Source organism: Lathyrus oleraceus, chromosome 6, assembly GCF_024323335.1.
Source record: "Lathyrus oleraceus cultivar Zhongwan6 chromosome 6, CAAS_Psat_ZW6_1.0, whole genome shotgun sequence".
In the NCBI taxonomy this organism is placed as follows: domain Eukaryota; kingdom Viridiplantae; phylum Streptophyta; class Magnoliopsida; order Fabales; family Fabaceae; genus Lathyrus; species Lathyrus oleraceus.
Window position 1 is genome coordinate 11,435,220 of NC_066584.1, and position 25,334 is coordinate 11,460,553.

Consider the following 25,334-nt stretch of genomic DNA (forward strand, 5'->3'; position numbering starts at 1 on the left):
TTCAGCACACCACTCGGTCCAACAATTGCGGCAAATATAGACATTATGATTTTAGTTAATTTTGGACAAGTTGCATTCAAATATGCGCCTGCAAATGCGCAAAGAACGCCGAATCCGTGTTTTATATCACCACTTGTACATTCCCCTGGTGCTACGCTTGGATTTGACGACAGTAAGGAACTATTCTCGACCGCCAAGGACTATTGCGGCAACCCTTTCCAATGATTCAGATGCTTTGTGAAGATCAGAGTCTTCATGCCCTGCAGAAACAAACAATCTAATTCCTACAGGCAATTTACACTTGTCCAATGTTGATCTTCTTGAAGCCGCCACAAATACAGAATCTTCTTTCAAAGCCTGTGAATACGCGATATTAAGTACCAACAAAATTGAAAATAATGAACATTGTTCAATCAAAAAAGAACTGCATTTCTTACTCGCTCGGCAATATTTTCAAGCAGTTGTAGGTCATCTTTCAAAGAACCTGTTGACTGCTTTAATCTCAAATAAACAATTGGTGACTCTGGATGACTTGCGATTGTGAAGCTTGGTATTCTCGACAGCCCTGCAGTAGCCAATAAATAAACAGTAATTCAGACTGTTGTGCACAAGCGAACTCATGGACACTACTGCAATACAGTTCCGTTCACGAAAATAGCAGTGAGATCAAAGCCGACCTTTCCATAACACAGCAATGTTGTTCTTCAATTTTGTTAACAGATTGGGATTTTCATCAAGGACATCAATAGCTGTAATTGCAGCACTTGCAAGATATGGAGGCAAAGAAGCAGAAAAGACATAGCCAGAACTACTCAACCGCTGTCATTGTTGAAACATTAATCGAATCAACAACCTAGCCTTATCTCATAAAGTAGGGTAAGCTAAAAGTATTAGACAACGCCATAATGTTCTATCATATATCATGTTTTTATCCAACTCAATAGTTTCTCTTATCGTTTTTCTAAGTCTTCCTATGCCTCTGGTGATTTCTGACTATTGCTCATCAGTTTTAGCTTCCTTACTACAAAATCTTCAGGTCTTCTCTCTACTTATCAAAATCACCAAGTCTGTTTCCATCATCTTTTCCATGATAGGTGTTATCTCAATTCTCTCTCTAATGTTATCATTTATAATTCTATCATGTCTAGTCTTACCACATATCCAACTCAACATCTTTATCTATGCTACGCTTAATTGAATAATAGCATTAAGTATAGTACATTAATTATAAGTTGCTTATATTATGAACCACCAAAGGCGACTATCTTTATTACTTGTTGAGTCTAGAGGAAATAAATTCTTAGTTTCCACATTTAGAACATTTCCTCTCTTATGTTTCAGCATACATGGAAATCCAAGATGGTTATAATTAAGTATCATAGATAACACTACCATACTTGATGATCAATAACTCTTGCACTTCCGGTGCAGAATCCTCCTTCTGTGGCCAATGCATGTCCCATAGCAGCAGTTATAAGATCTAATTTCTCAACCTGCAGCACACAACCAAAAATCATAAATAGCATTACGGTTTTGAATATATACCCACGCCCAAACAGAATTTTTCAGTACATACTGGTACTCCATAGTGTTCGGTGAGACCTCTTCCAGAACTTCCAAGTACACCAAACGAGTTGCTCTCATCCAATAAAATACGAAAACGATATTTTTCTTTCAATTTAATGATCTCATCTAAGGGTGCTATTTGGCCAGAATTCTGAAAAAATTCAAGGAAACATATGTCAATAGTTACTGACAAGCAATTTTTGTTTGCTTGCAAGTAAGGCATATGATCATAAAAGGTGTTAGTATGTCAACAGAAAAAATAACTATTACAACTCAATGGTTGAGAAAACCAGGGTAAGTAACAATAGTCTTTTAAGGAACAAACTGTAATAGACACCAACAGGCTCAAAGTTTTATTTCAATCCACATATATATACATATTAAAATTTCATTTGTTAAATACTGTACTATCTTAACAGAAATAGTAGTTCATATAGCACAATTTACCGATACTGCAAGTTGCAAGAAGAAGCAAGAATTAGTAAAGCTGATTGCTTTTAAACCTAAAGGTTATAAGTGTTCATTGGAAACATGGTATAGATATGTAAAGCTAACAAAAAAACATAAATGAAAAACGAGATCTACCTGGTAGAGAGCTTCAACGACAATATATCGCCTCAAATTTTTTGTCCCCTTATATTTGGAAGTAATGTTCTCTAAAGTTTTACTTAAAGAATCCATGTCATTGTGCTTAAAATATACGACTGTGCTTCTAGAAAGATAAAGGCCATTTTGTATTCCCCAGTGGACTCCCTCGTCTCTGTTAAAAGGAATAAACTTATGTATGAAGCTTGAACCTTTGAAACAACAGGCTTATATAAACAACGCCTTCGATGATCAACATGTGCTAAGTGATAATATTTTAATACATCTAGAAAAATAAAGTGGATGGAGAAGAAATCGGATCATTATTTGCATCATTCTAATAAAGAAGGGATAAATCATCAATTTAGTCTCTAAACTATCACTTTCTCTCCAATTTAGTCCCTAAACTATATAATTATAATAAGTAGTCCCTAAAGTATATAAAGTCCGTCAATTTAATCTCTGCTATTAGGATGTTCGGGGATAAATTGATGGATTTCATATTATTTTGGGACTAATTATATTTTAGTTTAAAGACTAAATTGAATAGAGTTAGAGTTTATAGACTAAATTGAATAGAGTTTTTGTTTAGGGACTAAATTGATGGTTTATTCAATAAAGAAGTAAAAGCAATATTATAAAACAATCCAAATAATTCTATATGTGGTATCTGGCTATCAATGCCCATTGGCCAATATAATGTCATCGGACAAAAAAGCTGAGGAAAAATTTAACAAGATTGCACAGTAGATATTAAAAGACAAGCTATGCATACTTACGCCACAATTATATCTCCTTTTTTAGAGAATGCGGGAATAGCACTGAACATGGTCGAAAGTCCATAAGAGTACAGAATTGAATCAGGTGTTCCTAAAAATTTTGCTATTCTCGCTTCACAATCAAGATGGACATCTGGGCAAAGGAAAAGTATCATAAGGGAAAGGGAGGATGCTTTTCCTCAAAAACAAACTTTAAGACTGAACCTTACCAATTGTTCCATAAAACCCACGGGGACCACAAGAACCAACGCCATATTTCTCTAAAGCAGATGAACATGAGTCCTGCGAGATAAAGTAAACATAGAGTCAATGCATCAGATCAGTGCCCAAAAGAAAAAGAAATAATTTATTTTTATGGGAATATTTCCTTACAAGTAACTTCTGATGACCTATAAGCCCAAGATAGTTTGCTGAGGCAAAATTTACAACGTTATCATTACCCTAAATCTTTTTATACAAGAGTCATCACCATCGATGTCTTTCTCTTTTCAGAATCAACACCAACAATGTCATGGCACTCAATGGAATTCGGAGACTGAGACAAACTTTGGTCTTGACTTCTTCCCCTTAAATCTACTCTCATTGTCCATCTTCAATTCAACAAACTTAGTGATTGTCATATTCAAACAAGACCAATTTGTTTCTCATAAGCTTCAACAAATGTAACCAATACATGAATCCTTAAGACACAAATCTATAGCAACAGGTATAAGATATGTAAAAACAAAAAGCTATTAAGACACAAATCTAAAAACTTATAAGTCATTCAAAACAAAGAAAACAGTGCATCTACAAATTTACAACTTGACCAGAATCGCGATTGCCTTAAATATAACACAATGCGACAGTTATTTAAAACCTTTCATCATCTAATAGTTCTTCCTCTGTTACATATTCATCATAGCCCAGATTCTGATCTCCTTCCAATTCATCATCCGAACCCTCTGTTCTTCCCATTAAACCCATTCCCTCAACCTTTCCATTCTCAACAACATTCCAAGGAAGCCACAAATCAGCATTCTTCCCCAAATCCCTATCCCAATAATCTCCAACAACAACAGTCTTCAAATTGACCTCCCTAACCTTCCTCAACATCTCCGCAAATTCCCGATCATCCGAAACCAAAACCAACCAACCAACCTCTCCACTCATCATCTCCCTCTCCAACCACAAATCCGCCGCATTCCCCTTCTCACCGACCTTCACAACTTTAACGAAAACCCCTGCGCGCCGCAACTCCGAACCCAAACCAAATCCAACCCTAGGTGCAACAACATTCCCCGCAGCTTCATTATAAGTATGGATTCTCCGAACGAACCAGACCTTCGACCGGCTCAACTTAATGGATTTCAATTTTTCCCTTAACTTCTTACGCTGGTACAGATGAACTCTCTTGAAATGAATTTTGAGATCGAAAATTGATTTACATTCGTGACCGCAGACACGGCAGGGAATCGAATTCGGGCTAGGGTTTTGGTTGGTATTCCATTGAGGGAGATTGAAGAAGGAGTGTCGTTTTGTGTAAGCGGAGATTGAAACGACGTCGCCGAAGCGTTCGGCGAGGGTTTTGAGAGAGAGTGCGGCGTCGTATGGAGGTCCACGTGGAGGTTTGTTGTCGAGGTCCCAGAGGATTATAACCTTTTTGTTAGGGACGTGTTTGGGGATTGGTGTATTGATTTTGATGGAGGATTGGAAACGGGGTTTTGAGCAGAGTTTCTGATTATTTGGGAAAAGAAGTGAAGAAGTTAAGTTGAGAGAGTGTAGTGTTGTTACGTTTGCGCTGTGGAAAAACAGAGAATGCATGCTTCTCTTCGTATAGACGAAGAAGAATCGCTTTTTTTAATGCGATAGGAGCTTTTTTTTTTTGTTACGGATGATAATTTGGGCTTGCTCGTGTGGATTGTGGCCCAATGGTATGGAATATTTCTAGGGAGTGGTTATTTGCACACCGTTTTATACATACTAGTAACAAACCCGAACTTTGAATTTATATTTTAAGACCGTTAATACGTAGAGAACTACAAACATACATTAATATAATCTTACAATTGTGATTCATTTATCCAAAAAATAAAAGTAAAAAATAAAAGTAACATAAATAAAACACATAATAGTACGTTTTAAAAGGTAACATGTCAACATATGCAATAGTATCTTTTAAATTAAACGGTTAAATATTGAACATCATCATTGAAGCAATACCAAAGTGCATAATATCTTTTTCTATCCTACGACAGCACGAAGAAATATGTTAAATTGTATATTACTTTTTTGAATATGCAAAATATACTATGAAGCATAAACTAAAATATTTTGTAAAATCAAACCATTTGATTTTCATACCAATGATTAACGATATTCATCGGATACCAATCAAGTATCCTAACTAACAAAGTTTAACAACTATTTGTAATAGTCGAATATGATGCATTCTTTTTTATTATGTATTAAGATTTTCAAACCACGTTTGCTCCTAACTCTTGAAATTGCAACATACAATTGACCATGACTAAAAACAGGTCTAGGAAAATACAATGTCACACTATTAAGTGATTGACCTTGAGACTTATTTATTATCATTGTGTATGTGACACAATGATCGTAAATTCTCTCTTAATCAACTTGAATGCCATGGTGAATCAAAAGGTGACGTAGTCATTAAGGGAATGTAAATTATGTTACCAATGTTCTCTTCGGACATAATTTTTGCCTTAACGACGTGATTTGTTAACCTTGTCACAATTGATATTGTTCCATTACACAATCCCTCAGCCTAATTCAAATTTCTCATTAGCATAATAGCGGTTCCAACTTTCAATTTGATACTATAATTTGGTAAACCTGATGTTCTCAAAGAACTAAGAAATTATGGAGTTAGAACTTCGTAAGCTTGATTATAATTGACTTCTGTTCTATCAATTGAATCGGAACTCATATACTCTTTCTCTTCTCCTAAAAAATTATATAAAATTAAAACATTAAAACACTAATAACATAATTTGATATATAGTATTATAATATGTATAAATTAATGTAAGTTAATGCATTTTACCTAAAATCAAGTCTAATACATAAAGATTGATTTTATCCACTACTTTAATGGTTAAAGCAATAATAGCTCCGTATTGTAAGAATTCTTTCTTTTTGTAATTTTCCAACTGATTGGGATATGTGTTATCAACAATTTCCAATTGAAGCATGGATAATATCAGAACGACCTCCTCTCGGAACAACAGGTAGAATCTGTCTAAAATCGCCTCAAAAATAACTATTTTGCCACCAAATATTGTATTCTCAAGACCATGACATCTCATGACATTTTTAAGGGTTTTATCCAAAGTCTCAAAGTAGTTTTTATGATACATAGGTGTTTCATCCCATATTATCAAATCATTTGCTTCCAATAATTATGAATGTTCATCTTCTTTTTCAATGTTGCAAGTAGAGTTGTCAAGTGTTGGCACGGATATTTTAAACTTTGAATGTGTTATCCTTCCACCTAGAAATGATAACGAAGATATCCCACTTGAAGCAACATTAATAACATTTTTTTTCTACGAACACAATGCACTTGACAAAGTTCTCCACATGAAAGTTTTACCCGTCCCTCCATAACCATGTAAAAAAAACATTCATCCTCTTTGATTGTTGACAACTTCCATGATTTTTTTCAAAAATTAAACGTTATTCATCTATCAATTGTAATGTAAGATTTATGATTAAAAATTCAAACATGTATTTTCATGACATAAGTTCAACATAAAATTATAGTGATAGTATAATTAATTACTTGTAAGTGCACGAAATAAATGATGGAAATTTTGTCGTTCAATATCAACATTATAATCCAATTCGTCATGAATCTATTGCCAATGTGCTTCGTGACATATGAATCTAGATAAGGCATACCTTTAAATTCATGCAAACTTCTTCGATTTGCTTGCAACAAATTCTCAATTTCAATAAGTGTCCAGTTTTTTTATCTCTTCCTCTGAGAACTGCAAATCTATCGAAAAATAAATGATCAGCACTTCAATGACTTTTATATTTGTAATAGATGAGTTGTTATATCCAACATGCGGCTGAACTTGAATGGCTTTTGATCTTAATAAATTTTTATAACAACAAAAACAGTAGCAACATATTGAACTAAACATAAAAAAAATATAGTAGCATGTTTTGAATTAAGTTATAATAGATTTGGATATCTATAAGTTACACACATAATTTATTGTAATTAATTTGTGTGCATTTGAATAGTAACAAAAATTGTGTTTTTTGATTTCATATCATTTAAAATAGTTTACTTTCAAAATTACAATAATACATAATTACCCTTATTACTTGTCTTATTTCTTTGTTGATAGAGAATACCGTCACATAACGTGCTTCAAGTTCTTTCCCAAACATGACGTGGTCTATTGATGCTACTTGATAGTGCATAGTCACAAATAACTTTCTCAAGAAGTGACCGAAGCCCCAATCCTTTACTTCATTTATAGCTGCAACATATTCATTGCCATCTTCGAGAAATCTTATTTCAAAATATGCATCCCTGAACCTATCAAGAACCTTTCCACTGCCGTCTTTTATATCCTCGTAGCAAATTGGTCCCTTGACGACTGTTAGCATCATTCTCAAGTAATATAATTCGCACGTATTTAGAAGAACTCAAATTAGTCTCTCAATTGCATATCCTCTTTTACGTGGTCTCTAATGTCGGTGTCTTTTATCATAGACAAATTTAGAATAAGTCAATTTTTTTGCCTCTGGATGTCTTGTTTGCTTCCATCCATGAAGTAAATATTGGTTGCTTCACATTTGGTTTATCAAGTACATCATTTATCATCTCATAATCAGTATAGTAAACACAATAGTCGCCTTCAAGATGGAAATACAATCTTTCAACTGCATGAAATCTACCATGAATAAGAAATGAAAAACGCCTCCAGCATGCTTCACTTGGTGAGACATACCTACAATCAAGATATTTTTTGATTTTGTCAACATTTCTGATCATAAAAGATTCGTCGTTACTATTTTTGACAACAGTAACGGTAATTTGATCATACCCCTTGTTAATGTACTTGAATAAGTACTTCACTGAATTACTCTGATTACACCACTCCATATTGATGTGTGCTTGAAATGTTTTCAACAAATATGGATTATAAGGGACGACGCATATGCTATCAAGAGTGACATGCTTTTTCATAATTGTATTGTCATTCTCTCATCTTCTGTACATAGGATATCCATCTTGATCAACAACAGTTGTAGGTTGAAATTTCTTAGGAAATGACTTATAGCACTTTTCGTTTTTCATGCAACGTGAAGATATGTTTGCTAAACCACATGGACCATGAATCATATGTGTTTTGACCAAATTATACTGTTCCCTATCATCTTCTTCTGACGGTATTTCTGCTGAAATGATTTTGTTTATATCATTTGTCGTTGGATACTTGCTTGAAGAATGTAAGAATAATAAATATATATAACTCTTCTGTTATTGTAAAGTGGGGCAATCTTGAGAGCTTTAGAACTAAAGAGATAAATAAGGGTTTGGGGAATTCTAACGGTAAACTTAAAAAGGCAAGGATTTTCGAAAATCTTTGAAGTTATCTAAGGGGATTTGAAAATAATTTTGAACACCTTAGGTTTGCGTGATTACTATATTGAGAGTTGGAGAGATTGAAAAACACTTGGGTAAAAAATAGGGTTTGTTCCTAGAAACATGGAAAAGTATTTTCTTGTAACTCATTTGTAATCTCTATTAAATTTTTTTGGAGTATAGTGAGCTGAATAGTTGTTCTCTCCCATACGTAGATCATTTGATCGAACTGCGTAAACAAACATTTTGTGTTTCTTGCCTTCTTTTATCTTCTTCTTCCAAGTTAATTCACTTTTTCATTGCACTAAATGTTATTATTGCGGAAGGTCATTTGTTTGGTTGTCATTGTTCTTTGTCCCACAAATCAAATTTATTTGTGATTGAACTCTAAATAATTTATTCTGAAAGGATTTTAATTATTTTATCAATTTCACAACATATATTTATAAATTTTAAATTATATCATATAAAATTGTATGTCTATCTCTTTAAAAAAATACATCGCGGCTAAACTATTACACGTTTTAATATAAATGTTTGTTTATTTCATAATTCAACAATAAAATCTTTGATTTATTTTGTTAATTTTGTTAAGTTTAAAATGATATGATATTTTTTAATTGATAGGTCTATTTTTATTAGAACATCGGATAATAGATAAGGGTACTTAAGTAACAGTAGAATACGAGTATATATATAAAGATCGATGCATACACATATATGGACTCGTGCACATAATTTTTTCTAATAACGGGTAGAGACGGATATTATAATATATTATCTAAACTCTATCCATTATCATCCAATCAAAATTATAGATAATTTTTTTTTTAAAGAGACGATTATTTAAAAAAACTTTGAAAACAAACAAAAATTAAAATCTTTAATCTTTAAAGGTACCATGAACATATTTATCCATTTTTCTTTTAGAAAGTTTTTATACATATAAAAAATAATATGGGACCATTAATATGATTATTTTTTAAGAAGACTTCGGTTTAAAATTATCAATATCACATATCATCACAATTGGTCCACTTAGAAGAAAAAGTATCAATCTTTAACTTATCTTGAATTAAAGAAAAGCAAGGAAGAATTTCTTATTGACCAAGCAATTAAGATACTTCACCATCTTACAAAATGTAATAACAATGCAAAGCTATAGTTTTATAATTCATACATTTTAAAAATAAAAGTCCACTTTTCCTTATCTGCATCCATATGAAAAAGCAATTCAATTATGTATCATCATCAAATTAATAGGTCAGAGAATGATCATTAATTATATGGTTGATTAGCTTTATGGCTTATGTACGTTTTGAATTAAAAATTAAAATGAAGTAGACAAGAAATATATTAAAATTTTGAAAATAAGATTCTAATCTTTCACGAGCTTGTCACATAAGAAGAGACTAAGTTGAGTATAATAGTTTGGTGGTTTATAAGGTTTTGGTGATAACTCTAAATTTTAAGAGAACGTATTTTTATAGATTAATTAATATGTATTTTTAATATAAAAAAATTTATACTGACAATTTATCGTTATCATACTTCATAGGTAATAAAAATAAAAATTAAAGTATTTATAATATCTAAACTGACAGTGTAATATTATTTTACACTTTCAGTGTATTTTAATTTTTATGTTTATTTAATTTTTAAATTATTTATTTCATTTTTTTTAAAAAAAACTTTGATTTTATTTATACAAACTCCTTTAGTTAGTTTTAATTTTTAATATTTATTTTAGAATAACAATATTTATAGACCTATGGATTATACAATGTTTTTTAGTATTTTATAAGAATTCTCAAACAAGTTTTAGGGTAATCCTGACTTGTGTCTTATGGACATAATATAAGAATTAAAGAAAATAATTTTGTATTGAAAATTGTGTATTTATTTTAATAAAGATCTAAAATTAATTTTATAATTATCTTATTCAATATAAACTTTCTACGAGTGGATATCTTATTTTGTGCCTCTAGGACCAAGTTAGCATTCCCCTAAGTTTTATCTATCTTTAACTAATTTTGGACATTGAAATGTTTGTAACACTTTTTAACATTCTTTCTAACCCTCTTTTCTACTAGATGAAACTCATGTGTCTCCCTTCTCACATTTATGAATTGAATATTGAATTTTGAAATCAAATAATAAAAAGCAAATAGAAGACATTATAAGATACAAATTAGTATTAAATTATTATCAAATTTTTTTAATAAATAACACAACCAATATAACCAACTATAATATTTACCATTAATAATTCAATAAAATTTATCGGTGCATATCACATAGTGGATATCTAGTTTTTTTAGGTTATTTTATTTGGTTTTGAACCCCACCTGTTTTTTATGTAAGGCAGTTTGCACTAAATAGTTGTCATATTTAAGTGTCTATACACAAAGAATTTGACATATGGACGGACTCAACAGACATAATTCTACAAAAAAGACAAAATCTTAATGTGCAAATGTTTTTTCCTCACCAACCTACTAGCATTAGTGTTTTCCCCTCTCTAACCTATAATAGCATTGGTGATTAAAACATTGAACATTGAGTCATGATATTTGGTGCATGCACTGATTTAATTATTGACAAAGTTTTTTTTGCAAATAATTGAATACTAGGAGTCCATTCATAAATTTAGTGTACAATATATAAATTATCTCCATCTCAATATACTTTTAATGTACACATTAAAAATACGAAGTTGTAAATAGTTGCGTGCAAACAAATATACTATTAATACAAAATTAAAGATTTTGATTATTAATCTAAATCAATCTATTATTTATTCTAAAACACATTTTAAAAATTCAAACATCGTAAAAAAGATTATAAGAATGTTAAAAAATCTTGACATCCTCACAATTAAGCATTCTAAATCTTAAGAGTGTTATAGTCAGCATTGAATCCGGTCAAAATCATTCAAAATGATTTTAAAAAATGGATTTCAACGGAAAAATAGGTTAATATGATTTTTAAAAATGAAAAATCCTTTAAAATAATTAGGTTTCGGGTAAACTTAGTCTCAATCCCTATAACCAACTTGACCCATAAATTTTACCATTACTGCTATATAATTTTGTTTTTTAGATCTTAATGTTTATATTTTTATCATTAGAATTTGGTTGAAGATATTAATGTTGATGTCAACACTTCTTTTTGAATTGTGGAGAATATTTGAATGATATTCTTGATATTTTTTGTAATTTGATTAATGATAATTTTGATGTATTTATATTTGGTTGCTTTAATTTTATGTTCTTATTTTGTGAATGATGATTTTGAATTATTTATGATATTTTACTTTGATTATTTTGTTACTAATACTAATAAATTTTGAACAATTTATGAAATTTTAGTTCTAAATATTACCCCGTAATAAAATTTTTATTTTTAGAAAAAAAAATATTATAAATTTTATACAATATTATTAAAAGAATAATATTAATAGAGTTAAAACTAGATTTTTTTAAAAAATCACTTATAATACGAAAATAATCATAAAAATTAAAGTATTTATCAATATAAACCGTAAGATCATTTGTTATGCCACATCATGTAAAATGTAAGAGCATGCGCCACTGTAATTGGCGCATGCATGTAAAATGTATGATCATGAGTTATTGCAATTGCCGCATACATGTAAAATGTAGGCGCGTGCATGTGACTACTATTTATTTTTTACATGCATGTGTCAATTGCAGTTTACACGTGCTCCTATATTTTACATGCATGCGTCAATTGCAATGACGCATGCTCCTACATTTGACATGTTTTTACATGCATGCGTCTATTGTAGTGACGTTTGTTCTTACATTTTACTGTATACAGTGACGCATGTTCTTACATTTTACATGTATGCTCTCACAAACATGGTTAGTTTGATAAATAAATTGAAAACATGATTATTTTTGTATATAGTTTAAAAAAATTAGTTATTTCAAAAAAAAAGTTGCTAAATTATTTGAAAAAAAAATAATTTGAGTATTTTTAAAAAAAATATATATATAACACATCATTTATAATTATAAAAAAAAAACAACTAACAACTCACTATCCAATTCAATCTAACTCACAAATTTATGATTTTATCCAAAGCGATCCAATAATATATTATGGATAATCATTTTATTTCTTCCAAATCAATATATTGTATAATTTAGATTTTAATTTTGGCTAAACACTACCCAAACCGACCTACAATGAACCTAGTTCCTGATCAAAAAATTATCTAAATTCATTTTAGGATTTGAGTATAGAAATGCTGACGTGGAAATAAATAATAATAAGAGCAGTAACATGCCCAAAAAGATGTCTTATAACAGCAAACAACTTAATTGGTTTTTAATGTATGTTTGTGGGTTCCCATAAACTCTAAAATCAAAAGGAACTGTCAAAAAAAAAATGAAAAACTCAACCTTCATGTCTCACTACTTTTCTTCATTTATATGCGTCACAAATTGAAGCAAAAAAGAGCAAAAGAATCTGAATTCATGACTCATTTGATGCATATCCATGTTGCTATAGTTGCAGCTTTAACTGGATGTGTTTCAACCATTTTACTCATTTTCATCTGGAGATTATGTCATCACAAGAAAGATCGAAAGAACTTCATTGAATCAAATAGTTTGAACAAAAGAGAGAGCCATCATGAAGGAAGCAATCAATTTGATCAAGGAAGAAAGAAAAAAGGAAGAAAAGATTTGTTTGATTGGGTCGATCATCCATATCTAGCTTCTGATGCTGTTGAAAATGGATGGTCAAGATTTGCTTTCACAAGCTATAAAAGTGATTCTATGTCGTCAAAAAAATCAACTTCTTCGACCCTTTTGGGAGCTTGTGGAGGCGGTGGTGGTGAGTATGGAAGAGAAGAAAATGAGGTTGAAATAAGTTGGGAAGTCTGTCAAGGTTCAAATGAATTCATGCAGAAGATAAGACTTAATTCTGGTTTGAAAAAGTGTTTTTTTCATCCAAACAATGCTTTAATGAATGTTCATTCTGTTGTTAGGACTTGTTTGCCTCTTCCTGGTCCTAGTTTAGGGAACCATGTTTTTCCACAAGAAGCTTATTTTGAGATTACTATATTGTATTCTTGTGGTGGAGATGATTGTGAAGTTGTTGGAAGAAGAGAAGGAGAAAAGACAAAATTGCTTATTGAAAAAAGTTTGAATGATGAAGGTGATTTGAAAAGTGTTGAAGAAATGAAAGTTGAAGGAAAAGATGGATCTGTGATGGTGTCATTAGGGTTAAGCTATGGTGGAAGTGTTCCTTTAAGAGTTCCAGGAAGTTACCCTAGAAGCATAGGGTTCAACTCCAATGGTTCTGTTTTTCTTGATGGTAATAATGAGTTATCTATCCTTTAGCTTTTGCACTTTCATTTTATTTACCATTTCACCTCATTGCATTTCTTAATGTTAGACACCGATAATAATTTTAAAAAAATAAATAAATTGAATATAATCACATGTGTCGGTATCGGTGTCAGATACTAACAATTGTCAAACATCAAATATGTTTTTGTTTAAAAGTGTCAGCGTTATAGATGTTTTAGTTGCCAATATGATGTAAAATAATGGTAATAGAACCTAACTTTAGGTAGTTTGAACCTTTTCTTGATGTGATTAAAAAGGAACAACTAACCTAACCTCACTAAAGACAATATTCTAATCTAAAACAACAACAGACATTTTGAACACCAGACACGTTGTTACATATTAGCTACAATGTAGTATATTTATTGTCTTAGTTTTTTATATTCATTCACACTTCTACAAATCTTGTTTCAATTCTGTATCTTTCTAGACATCTAACTGTAAAATTTGATCACAGGAATGAAACTCGTATTTGAATCCGACAAAGTGCAATGGATAGGAAGGGACACAGTAATTGGTTGTGGATTTGATCCAAGAAAAAAGAAAGTTTTCTTCACATTAGACTCAGAACTGGTGCATGTAATTCACTGTCAATCAGAGGAATTCAGCACACCACTCTGTCCAACAATTGCGGCAAATATAGACATTATGATTTTAGTTAATTTTGGGCAAGTTGCATTCAAATATGCGCCTGCAAATGCGCAAAGAACGCCGAATCCGTGTTTTATAGCACCACTTGTACATTCCCCTGGTGCTACGCTTGGATTTGATGACAGTAAGGAACTATTCTCGATGGGAAGGATTGATTCGCCGTGGCAGAATCGATCCGCGACGAAAGGAAATAACAACGGTGGGAATAATAATAATCTAGCATTTGATTTTGATGAGGAATCTGAAGCTGATTTGTTTGAAATTGTGTTGGATGGTTCAGAAAAATCACCATACTCAGTGTCCTTATCATAAGTTACTGCAAACAATGATGTATAAACCACATGTAGTTATTTTGTTTCTGCAATGAAATGTGTGTTTGTTTAGGCCTCTCACACATTGTCAATGTTTCGTTCGTTTTTTTCAATTTTACCCTTAGTTGAAGAATAAATACTTATACTAAAAAATTAAATACAAATATTTTTATGTAAAAAAATATTCATTAAATACGTGTGTCACAAAGGATTCATCAAATGTATATTCAAGAGACTTTCAATCTTTTTAAGAATCATTGAATCTTTATTTCTTCTATATCTTCCCTGATTGATATCTATAACGATTTTAGAAGATTCCGTATTAACTTCTACTCTCATGAATTGCAGGTTTAGAACCGACATCAATCCTTCAAATAATTCTCATAACTCAATCATGTAGCTACTACATAGGCCCATTATTTATAGGAAAGAAGTGGAATATGAAAGTTAAATAACTTATTTATTTTTTAAATTTTGAAAATTTTTGAACTGAACTTTTATTTTTAAAAAATTCTAGAATTTTCTGAATTGAATCGTGTCATCTATTTGAAATAAGGTGTCGTATCCGTGTCCATAATAATATATTCTTTTTGAACACTTCAAAAACGTATCTGATACGTATCGTATACGTGTCGGTGTCAGACACAACGATACGCCGTGTGAATAGCGTACACGTGTCGGTGTCAGACACAACATTACGCCGTGAATAGCGTGTAGAAGCTTATAGCATAGCATAGCTTTAAAAAGTTAACAAAATTCTCCTCTTTATTACCCCATAACCAAAGAGAATGACAAATCATCTCCTGATAAGAACTCCATCCAATATTAATTTGTCGGTAGAAGTTAATCCCTTATATTAATCACTTCTTATTTGATGGCTGTATTTCACCAAAACTAAAGTAGTCGGTGGCTTGGTGTGTGTACCTGCATCCTAGCAATAATTTTAATCAATTATTCTCATCTTAAAGGTTCATTAGTTCATGCATCTAATTAAAATAATCCTCATAATCCTAACTAACATAGTCTTAATATTCTATACACATTGGTTTCAATGCACCTTTCAACAAACTCCAATTGTAAGAGAGAGGTGTTATGTGTTGCATTTTATTATTATTAAATTATACACTTTCAACAAACTCCAATTGTGAAGGACAAAGTGTTATGCGTTGCATTTTATTATATAAAAAATAATAAAATAAAATCACACAATCATCGTGAGCTTCATTAAGTATGATTTTCTAGGAAACACAGTGCAGCACTAAACAAGTGAATCCTCATCAGTTAAGTGATATAGAAAAGAAAAATAAGGCCTGATACTAAGCCAAAATTTTGAAACAACCTAATGCTCTCATTGAAATTATTTAACATGTTAAGTTATTGTGAAAAAAGATATGTTCAGTTTCCAAATTAACTTAATGTATTTAGTTAATCTTTTCCCTGTCATTCTCACATTTGTTCTTGCTTTCTCTTGCTCTCACTCTCTCTACTCGTTATGGGCATGTCATTGTCAATGGCCATAATTTGTCATTTTTGCTGTCATTCAGAATGTGTTATTTCGCATGATTTTGTCATTCAGAAAATTTGCTATAGTGTGATTTTTGATTTAAGTTTAGTGTGTTTGTTTTGCTGTAACGGGAATTGATTTTGATTAAAAGTGAGTTAGATCTAAATAATTTATATTTGAATACATTTATATAAAAATTAGTTAAACAATGATTTTTCATTGTAAAAATCATATTTAAGCTTAAAAAGCTACAAATTATAACTTTAAATAAAATCAATTTTGGGATCAAAATCAATTCAACTATAAAAGACATCACAAAATCATTCAAAAATCAATTATCTACTAAAATTATTTCTGCCTCTTCCAAAAACTAAATCAAAGATACATGTTCAACCAAACCCTACTTCATCATACACAAGAAAATAGTCTCCCTATTTTGTAATCGAACTTTTTGTCTCAATTATCACATTTAGTGCAATTTTGGTCCTAACCCATAACTTCCCTCCATAAATAGTATTTTTTAAGCATAAAAATGTTAATTTTATTAAGCACTAAAAGAGGCATCCTCTTCCCTTCATATTTACAATTGATTGAGACACTAAACCACAAGTTTTGCATCAAAATACACCATTTTAGGGGTTAAAAATATAGGTTGGACCAAAATTGCAACAAATGTGATAACCGCGGAATCAAAATATTCAATTCTAACGAGGAGATCCTTTTTGTCAGTGTGATAAAATAGGAGACCAAAAATACAATTAAATAAAAATAAGAGAAAGTTGACTATGTTTACACACAATGGTTTAAACCTTCAGCAATCTTGATGAACAATTAACTAGTGAAATAATAATGTAACATTGAAATTGATATACAAGGAGTCAACGCAAAAAAAAAATTAAGCCTAATGTAATTTATAAGCATTTCCCAAATGATGATTAGAAACTTAAATCCTTATTCCACCCCTCAACACATATCAAAGAATAGTACTCCCAAAAAAATTGTTACCCTAAGCTAGCCCGGAAAATATTACATAAATTACCAACTACAGAACTTCATTTATCTGCCTGGATTTCAAAATTTCTCGGCTAAGAGTTGAATAGAACTGACATTTTGGAACATGAAAAGAAAGAGAGGTGTACAGTACAACTTTCAATTACGACCGCCAAGGACTATTGCGGCAACCCTTTCCAATGATTCAGATGCTTTGTGAAGATCAGACTCTTCATGCCCTGCAGAAACAAACAATCTAATTCCTACAGGCAATTTACACTTGTCCAATGTTGATCTTCTTGAAGCCGCCACAAATACAGAATCTTCTTTCAAAGCCTGTGAATACGCGATATTAAGTACCAACAAAATTGAAAATAATGAACATTGTTCAATCAAAAAAGAACTGCATTTCTTACACGCTCGGCAATATTTTCAAGCAGATGTAGGTCATCTTTCAAAGAACCTGTTGACTGCTTTAATCTCAAATAAACAATTGGTGACTCTGGATGACTTGCGATTGTGAAGCTTGGTATTCTCGACAACCCTGCAGTAACCAATAAATAAACAGCAATTCAGACTGTTGTGCACAAGCGAACTCATGGACACTACTGCAATACAGTTCCGTTCACGAAAATAGCAGTGAGATCAAAGCCTACCTTTCCATAACACAGCAATGTTGCTCTTCAATTTTGTTAACAGATTGGGATTTTCGTCAAGGACATCAATAGCTGTAATTGCAGCACTTGCAAGATATGGAGGCAAAGAAGCAGAAAAGACATAGCCAGAACTACTCAACCGCTGTCATTGTTGAAACATAGAGATATTAGAGCAGGGAAATGGATGTGAAATAATAGCCATTATTAACCAACCACTTAATGATGCACATTGTTCCATCATGCAGATTGAGGGATTGATGGAGGAAAATTGAAAAGAAAAAAAATGCAAAAGGTTCCCTTGAAAAATGCTCCCTCCGGACTTAAATATGCATAAAAAAAACCAATCATATACATTAAGAATATTCGTTAACCTTATTAACTTTTTTATGTAGAAAAAAAGGTAAATTCTTTGATACCCATGAGTTTTGTTTGGATACCAATTAGACACAATCAATTTAAAATTTTAATTTATTTTTTAAAAAACTATTATTAAAAGGGTTGAAACCAAATTAAAAGGGTACCGGAGTATTCACCATAAAAAAAATTGCATTGTTCAAACTATAATTTCTCTTTGTTTAACTTCCTTTGAAACTTGTTTCATGAGAGCGTTAATTGAGCGGTATTTGTTTCATGAGGACATTAATTGAATCAACAACCTAGCCTTATCTCATAAAGTAGGGTAAGCTAAAAGTATTAGACAACGCCATAACGTTCTATCATATATCATGATTTGATCCAACTCAATAGTTTCTCTTATTGTTTTTCTAAGTCTTCCTATGCCTCTGGTGATTTCTGACTATTGCTCATCAGTTTTAGCTTCCTTACTACAAAATCTTCATGTCTTATCTCTACTTATCAAAATCACCAAGTCTGTTTCCATCATATTTTCCATGATAGGTGTTATCTCAATTCTCTCTCTAATGTTATCATTTATAATTCTATCATGTCTAGTCTTACCACATATCCAACTCAACATCTTTATCTATGCTACGCTTAATTGAATAATAGCATTAAGTATAGTACACTAATTATAAGTTGCTTATATTATGAACCACCAAACGAGACTATCTTTATTATTTGTTGAGTCTAGAGGAAATAAATTCTTAGTTTCCACATTTAGAACATTTCCTCTCTTATGTTTCAGCATACATGGAAATCCAAGATGGTTATAATTAAGTATCATAGATAACACTACCATACTTGATGATCAATAACTCTTGCACTTCCGGTGCAGAATCCTCCTTCTGTGGCCAATGCATGTCCCATAGCAGCAGTTATAAGATCTAATTTCTCAACCTGCAGCACACAACCAAAAATCATAAATAGCATGGTTTTGAATATATATCCACGCCGAAACAGAATTTTTCAGTACATACTGGTACTCCATAGTGTTCGGTGAGACCTCTTCCAGAACTTCCAAGTACACCAAACGAGTTGCTCTCATCCAATAAAATACGAAAACGATATTTTTCCTTCAATTTAATGATCTCATCTAAGGGTGCTATTTGGCCAGAATTCTGAAAAAATTCAAGGAAACATATGTCAATAGTTACTGACAAGCAATTTTTGTTTGCTTGCAAGTAAGGCATATGATCATAAAAGGTGTTAGTATGTCAACAGAAAAAATAACTATTACAACTCAGTGGTTGAGAAAACCAGGGTAAGTAACAATAGTCTTTTAAGGAACAACACTGTAGTAGACACCAACAGGCTCAAAGTTTTATTTTAATCCACATATATATACCTATTCAAATTTCATTTGTTAAATACTGTACTATCTTAACAGAAATAGTAGTTCATATAGCACAATTTACCGATACTGCAAGTTGCAAGAAGAAGCAAGCAATTAGTAAAGCTGATTGCTTTTAAACCTAAAGGTTATAAGCGTTCATTGGAAACATGGTATAGATATGTAAAGCTAACAAAAAACATAAATGAAAAACGAGATATACCTGGTAGAGAGCTTCAACGACAATATAACGCCTCAAATTTTTTGTCCCCTTATATTTGGAAGTAATGTTCTCTAAAGTTTTACTTAAAGAATCCATGTCATTGTGCTTAAAATATACGACTGTGCTTCTAGAAAGATAAAGGCCATTTTGTATTCCCCAGTGAACTCCCTCATCTCTGTTAAAAGGAATAAACTTAAGTATGAAGCTTGAACCTTTGAAACAACAGGTTTGTATAAACAACGCCTTCGTTGATCAACATGTGCTAAGTGACAATATTTTAATACATATAGAAAAATAAAGTGGATGGAGAAGAAATCGGATCATTATTTGCATCATTCTAATAAAGAAGGGATAAATCATCAATTTAGTCTCTAAACTATCACTTTCTCTCCAATTTAGTCCCTAAACTATATAATTATAATAAGTAGTCCCTAAAGTATATAAAGTCCGTCAATTTAGTCTCTGCTATTAGGATGTTCGGGGATAAATTGATGGATTTCATATTATTTAGGGACTGATTATATTTTAGTTTAAAGACTAAATTGAATAGAGTTAGAGTTTATGGACTAAATTGAATAGAGTTATAGTTTAGGAACTAAATTGATGGTTTATTCAATAAAGAAGTAAAAGCAATATTATAAAACCATCCAAATAGTTCTATATGTGGTATCTGGCTATCAATGCCCATTGGCCAATATAATGTCATCGGACAAAAAAGCTGAGGAAAAATTTAACAAGATTGCATAGTAGATATTAAAAGACAAGCTATGCATACTTACGCCACAATTATATCTCCTTTTTTAGAGAATGCGGGAATAGCACTGAACATGGTCGAAAGTCCATAAGAGTACAGAATTGAATCAGGTGTTCCTAAAAATTTTGCTATTCTCGCTTCACAATCAAGATGGACATCTGGGCAAAGGAAAAGTATCATAAGGGAAAGGGAGGATGCATTTCCTCAAAAACAAACTTTAAGACTGAACCTTACCAATTGTTCCATAAAACCCACGGGGACCACAAGAACCAACGCCATATTTCTCTAAAGCAGATGAACATGAGTCCTGCAAGATAAAGTAAACATAGAGTCAATGCATCAGATCAGTGCCCAAAAGAAAAAGAAATAATTTCTATGGGAATATTTCCTTACAAGTAACTTCTGATGACCTATAAGCCCAAGATAGTTTGCTGAGGCAAAATTTACAACTTCTTTACCATTGACTATGGTATGTGGCCCAGCAGCACTGCATAAGAAATACCTCGTTATTAGGAGTAAACATAAAAGATAACTTACATAATTGGTGGGTTTTTTAGAATAACCTACTCGTTAACTTACATAAATCATGAGCTAAACCTAATGTTTCCATTATATGATGAATTGAGCAATAATACTTACATATATTATAGAAACTTGTCAAGAGAATAAACTTCATTGACCAATAATACTTCTTTAAAACACTACAAGTCTCTCTATTTTTAAAATATAACACGAACCTTCCTTATTTTAACTCAAATAAAATGTACAGCTCCACAGTATATGATAAAAGTTAACGGTTAGGAAAATGGTAACATGGAAAACGAGAAGAGGGCATCTAAAAACCTATGAAATCGCATTGGATAACTTTTAATTTATACTAGTTTTCTTTATTAAAATGAGGCAATAAATTTAAGAATTTCAAGGGTGATTGCAGCAGGGAAAATGTAATTACCTCTCCAGCACTGGTGGTTCATAGTGCAACTCTTCATTAAGAGAAGGAATAAGGGGTTGTGGAACCCATTCATCACATAGTTCATCAATTTCCTACAGACATTGAGCAGAAATTTCAAAAATGTCAAAATACAACATGATAATTCTAATATGGGATCGTAAAAGAACCAAAATGGAACAACATGGTTAGAGATTCCACACAGTAACTTCATATTTTGTAAAAAAAAGTAGATGAAAGAAAGAACAAAAAAATCCAGCATAAGAAATATAAAGATCAATTGATCTTGTAAGTTCTAAAACATCATTAAGAATAATAAGAGGCACCCCATGTAAGATCCATAGAACTACTAAGAACCACAATAGACAAATGCACATGCTCTATAGATTTAGCATGTGTTTGGTTTGGCGTTTGGCCACTCAAACGTACATCCACTTATGATTTTATGGAAGCTACAAACTAGAGCTTTTGTGTATGTGTGGAAAAGTGACGTGATTTTAGCCTAACGCAAGTTCAACTAGCGCAAAACTAAACATACACTTAGTATTTGTTTGGTACTGCATTGCATTTTGTAGAATTACGTTAGATATCCGTGTTGCCGTGAAAGGTACATATAGTAGCTTCTTTGTTTTACGTTAGATATCTTGTTTCCGTGAAAGCTACATATAATAGCTTCTTTCTTTTCACGTTTACAATGCATTAGGACGCGAGAATACCAACACAAACGCGGTTCCAAACATACCATTAATTGTTTGGATAAATTCTAAAATCTAAACAATAATGGAAAACCATTTTTCAACTGAACGACATACTTATTACCTATACTAGCTCAACACACAAATTAGGCAAATGAAGTCATTTTATCATGAAAACAAATTCCAACTTTATTTTCACATAAAAATCTACCACTAGCATTATACAAAAGGTAAATAACAAACAAAAAATTGTACATGCACACAGAGAAAGAAATACAAACTGACCTTGTTTGTCAAAGGCCTTTTTGGAGGCTTGTAACTTTTCTGGGAAAGCAAGAAAAGTATAACCACCAAGAGAAAAACTTCGATAAACAAATGGCCTTCAAACAAAAGGTAAAATAGAAGAAAATTAACAAATTAGTATTACTTGCATTCATAATCGTCCAGAAAATAAATTTTCATACGGAACCGGAAAATTACCACCGATATTGAATCCAAAAACTACTGCTCGCGTAGAAGGAGCATCTAAAGCATATGTCACCCAATCTAATGTAGTGTTCACGAAATTGAGAACTGATGAGGTCATCATTATCATAATATATCAATCAAATAAGCAACGAAGCTTTCAAAATCACTCATGCATGTGCATTCCCTCTAGTCAAATTAAATTTCACGAATTTCTGAAATCGTGAATCATGTAAATCCTGCACGGTATACGAAAATCAAACGTTAACATTCAAAATAACACGTAGAATCGGCGAATAGATTTTTGATTTTGAATCAGAATCTGGAAAACGCGCGTTTCAGGATCCGGAAGAGTGAACGATAACGGAACTTAGTGATTGAATGAATGAAGAAAAATCACGGAACTTACTTGGCGATGTGAAGTGAGATTCAGAATCAGAAGAAATTGAGGAGAAATTTTCCTATAGGCACCTCACGTCTGGTTCGATTTCGGCGGCGAGAAATGGTGGTTGCTCGGCGTTCTCTTATCGATGTTGTGATTTGGTTCTTCCTCTATTCTTCCTTATTGACTTTCTTTTTTATTTACTTTTCAACACCAACAAAAAGGAATTGTCTTTTCATCTTTTTGGAGCTTCTAAAACTTTTGTTTATTTGGATTTACAAAATAGGATGAAATGGAGTGGCATGACAGGATAGAATAAAATTCTATTATTTGAGATTTGCAATCAAAGATTTATTGACTAAATTCATTGACGTGAGTTTAGCAATTCTTTTTTTAATTATTATTTTAAATAAAAATATAAAATTAATATCTTATTAATAATTATCATTTTATAAAAAAATAAATTATTCTCATATCAGTAATATTAATAGACCAATGAATTTACGTAACTCTAAAATTAAATGTTTTTTTTATTTTTCTGTATTATTTTCAACTTAAGCATTTTACGAAAATGACGTGTTTTGTTGAATTTTATATTATTATCAAGTGTTATATTGTATTGATAAATTTTATTATATATTATATGATATGTTTCATCAAATTTAAGTGTTATAATTGCATTGTGTTATATTTTTCTAAACGGATAAAAAGAATCATAAAAAATTATTTGAAACAGAACCCACGAACCCAATTCATAAATGAACGAGTCGGTTCGCGTTAGTTTTGACAATGAAAGTGCGGGTTGGACGATGAACCCAATCCATTGAAGTTTGAACGGGTTGGATAACGGATTATGTCAAATTCGGTCCAACCCAACCAGTCTTAACCGGAATTGAGTGATTGGTTTTATTTTATTTTATTTTAGATCACCATTTTCGTACTTTCTTTTTGATAGAATAAAAAAATGGTTTTGTTTCGTCTTTAAATCTCCCAACAAAAGAATTGAATTTTTAGTTTCTTTTAAGCCTAATTTTTTTGTTCTTTAGTTAGACCTCTGAGTTTATTTTTGTCTCTTATCTTTTAAAATGGTTAATTTGATCTCTTATTTATTCAAACATTGTCATATAAGTCATTTTCGTCTAATTTTCACTAACGATGTCCATTTTTGCATATGTGACATCCTACTTGGCATATTATCATCCTATGTGGCATTTTATCATCACAATGCTCATCTTCTCCAAAAAGTCCAGCATTCTAATTGTTCTTCCAGATGATAGGATTACCTGGAATAAGTCCACTTACCCAATTTTCATTCTCCAACCAGTCTTAACCATACATTCATCCCTTTTCAGACCAATATGGCTTTCTTTTTTATGCAATGATGAAGATGGTGATGAACATGATGTTTTTTCACCCAATTATATTGTGTATCACTTGCTTCTTGTAACGAACTTATATGTAAATATTTCTTTCTTTACGCAGAATGTAATAAATTTGGATTATTCACTACTTCTACGACTCAAATTCATGATTCACATATTGTTGGAGGTGTTGTCCAGGATGTTTCATCAATAGAAAAAAATCATGACTTTATCAATTTGACTTATAATATGTGTGTCTTCTTGGATGATGGTTTGTTAGGCATTTGTATCACTGCGCAATCAAACTATACACATTATTCAAATCATGGACTATGGGAACCTTGTTCATGTATGTGCTATTGGGGAATTATGTTGTGAAGATAACAATTTTTTTTAAATTCAAATGCTCATGTGGGTAAGTTTTATTCTGCAAGTATCTTGTTAAGTCTTCTATTAGAGATTATTGTGGCATTTTGATTGAAAAACCTATATTTTTAAACCCTAACCTTCTTTACACTTTCTCCTCCAGATCAATATCCAACATAGTTTTAGAACCAAAAACTTCAGAACCTTAAAATCCCAAACCTAAAAAACCAAAAATAAAAATGAATAAAATTAGATTTTGTAACCACAAATAGAAATTGAAGAATTGCGTCCATAAAAAAAAGAACGGTTTTGAGACAAAAAATAAAGATGGAAAATGATAATATTTTGAACGATGAAGACTGAGATATGA

The 25,334-nt window shown here is 31.4% G+C and overlaps 3 protein-coding genes across 5 annotated transcripts; 1 reads left to right on the plus strand and 2 right to left on the minus strand.

Moving 5' to 3' along the window:
• LOC127091334 (long chain base biosynthesis protein 1) lies at positions 1-23,537 on the minus strand. Of its 3 annotated transcripts, none has more exons than XM_051029947.1 (13): positions 23,265-23,537; positions 22,871-23,094; positions 22,676-22,770; positions 21,699-21,790; positions 21,140-21,233; positions 20,981-21,053; positions 20,772-20,904; positions 19,993-20,167; positions 19,417-19,557; positions 19,241-19,336; positions 678-819; positions 438-565; positions 1-357 (listed from the first exon to the last, which is right to left on the minus strand). In XM_051029947.1, exons 2-13 carry the CDS (start codon positions 22,983-22,985, stop codon positions 181-183), a joined length of 1,461 nt encoding a protein of 486 aa, XP_050885904.1. In that variant the 5' UTR covers positions 22,986-23,094; positions 23,265-23,537; the 3' UTR covers positions 1-180. The 3 variants fall into 3 exon arrangements, with proteins under 3 accessions (XP_050885904.1, XP_050885903.1, XP_050885902.1); XM_051029946.1 differs by lacking the exons at positions 438-565; positions 678-819 and adding exons at positions 17,801-17,928; positions 18,041-18,182 and having other exon boundaries at positions 23,265-23,535; XM_051029945.1 differs by lacking the exons at positions 1-357; positions 438-565; positions 678-819 and adding exons at positions 17,197-17,720; positions 17,801-17,928; positions 18,041-18,182 and having other exon boundaries at positions 23,265-23,531.
• On the minus strand, positions 3,552-4,733 carry LOC127097556 (uncharacterized). The gene has a single exon (XM_051036048.1). It carries the CDS (start codon positions 4,731-4,733, stop codon positions 3,783-3,785), a length of 951 nt encoding a protein of 316 aa, XP_050892005.1. The 3' UTR covers positions 3,552-3,782.
• Positions 12,899-15,139, plus strand: LOC127091335 (uncharacterized). Its single transcript, XM_051029948.1, has 2 exons — positions 12,899-13,893; positions 14,386-15,139. The coding sequence occupies exons 1-2, from the start codon at positions 13,005-13,007 to the stop codon at positions 14,889-14,891; spliced, it is 1,395 nt and encodes a 464-aa protein (XP_050885905.1). The 5' UTR covers positions 12,899-13,004; the 3' UTR covers positions 14,892-15,139.
• Positions 23,538-25,334: the final 1,797 nt, after the last annotated feature.